This window comes from Nematolebias whitei, chromosome 8, assembly GCF_014905685.2.
Source record: "Nematolebias whitei isolate Nwh7 chromosome 8, NemWhi1, whole genome shotgun sequence".
Classification (NCBI taxonomy): Eukaryota; Metazoa; Chordata; class Actinopteri; order Cyprinodontiformes; family Rivulidae; genus Nematolebias; species Nematolebias whitei.
The window spans coordinates 4,441,639-4,442,508 of record NC_056505.1 but is presented as its reverse complement, the minus strand read 5'-3'; the positions used below and the strand labels follow the sequence as shown (position 1 = coordinate 4,442,508).

The window sequence follows — 870 nt, the reverse complement described above, 5'->3', positions numbered from 1 at the left end:
GTTCGTTTACCTTCTATACAGCTGGTGCCAGTCAGAGACAGTGTTGGGTCTACTTTGTATGTAGCTGGTGCTGGTCAGAGAGAATGTTGGTTTACCTTCAATATAACTGGTGCCAGTCAGAGACACTGTTGCTTTACCCTCTATATAGCTGGTACTAGTCAGAGACAGTGTTGGTTTACCTTCTATATAACTGGTGCCAGTCAGAGACTGTTGGTTTTCCTTCAATATAACTGGTGCCAGTAAGAGACACTGTTGCTTTACCCTCTATATAGCTGGTACTAGTCAGAGACAGTAATGGTTTATCTTCTATATAACTGGTGCCAGTCAGAGACAGTGATAGTTTACCTTGTGCATAACCAGTGGGAGCTACAAATAGTGCTAGGTTAACCTGGAAACCAGTGCCAATCTGAGATTGTTCTGGTTTACCTGGTATATCACTGGTACCAATGTGTGGTAGTGTTGGTGTTGATCCTGGTTAAACTGGTTTAAACTGGTCACATATTCTTTCCTGGAATCTTCAGCAGCTTCTTGTTTCTGCTGTGCCGTTTGACGAGCCTGAAAGAAGAAACAAAAAGCAGATAAGTGAAAACACATGAACCAAGGCATGATGGTGGAATAATGAAACAAATTTACCTTCAGTGAGCAGCGCTGAGGCACAAACATGGATAAAGAGACTCAGATTAGTTTACTGAGATCAGAACTTTGAAGGACAACAGTTTGTTGAGACAAGTACAGCATCAGTTTTTCCTTAATAGTCTGTTTCACATGTTCATTCACAAGTGTGCAGCTGTGTAACATATAGGTGCCTTAAAACAAACTACTGCATCCAGATGTGGTTTTATGTGCATGTGGAGCTGACTGTAACATCTG

General features: G+C 41.6%; 1 protein-coding gene across 1 annotated transcript in view; it reads right to left on the bottom strand.

Annotated features, from left to right (window-relative positions):
• Nucleotides 1-870, bottom strand: part of LOC119413132 (formin-binding protein 1) — a 23,532-nt gene that overhangs the window by 9,123 nt on the left and 13,539 nt on the right. The window contains exons 7-8 of the mRNA XM_037680147.1: nucleotides 634-648; nucleotides 427-555 (exon numbers count right to left, since the gene is read on the bottom strand). Coding sequence (XP_037536075.1) covers nucleotides 427-555; nucleotides 634-648 — 144 coding nt within the window. The remainder of the gene's footprint in view (nucleotides 1-426; nucleotides 556-633; nucleotides 649-870) is intronic.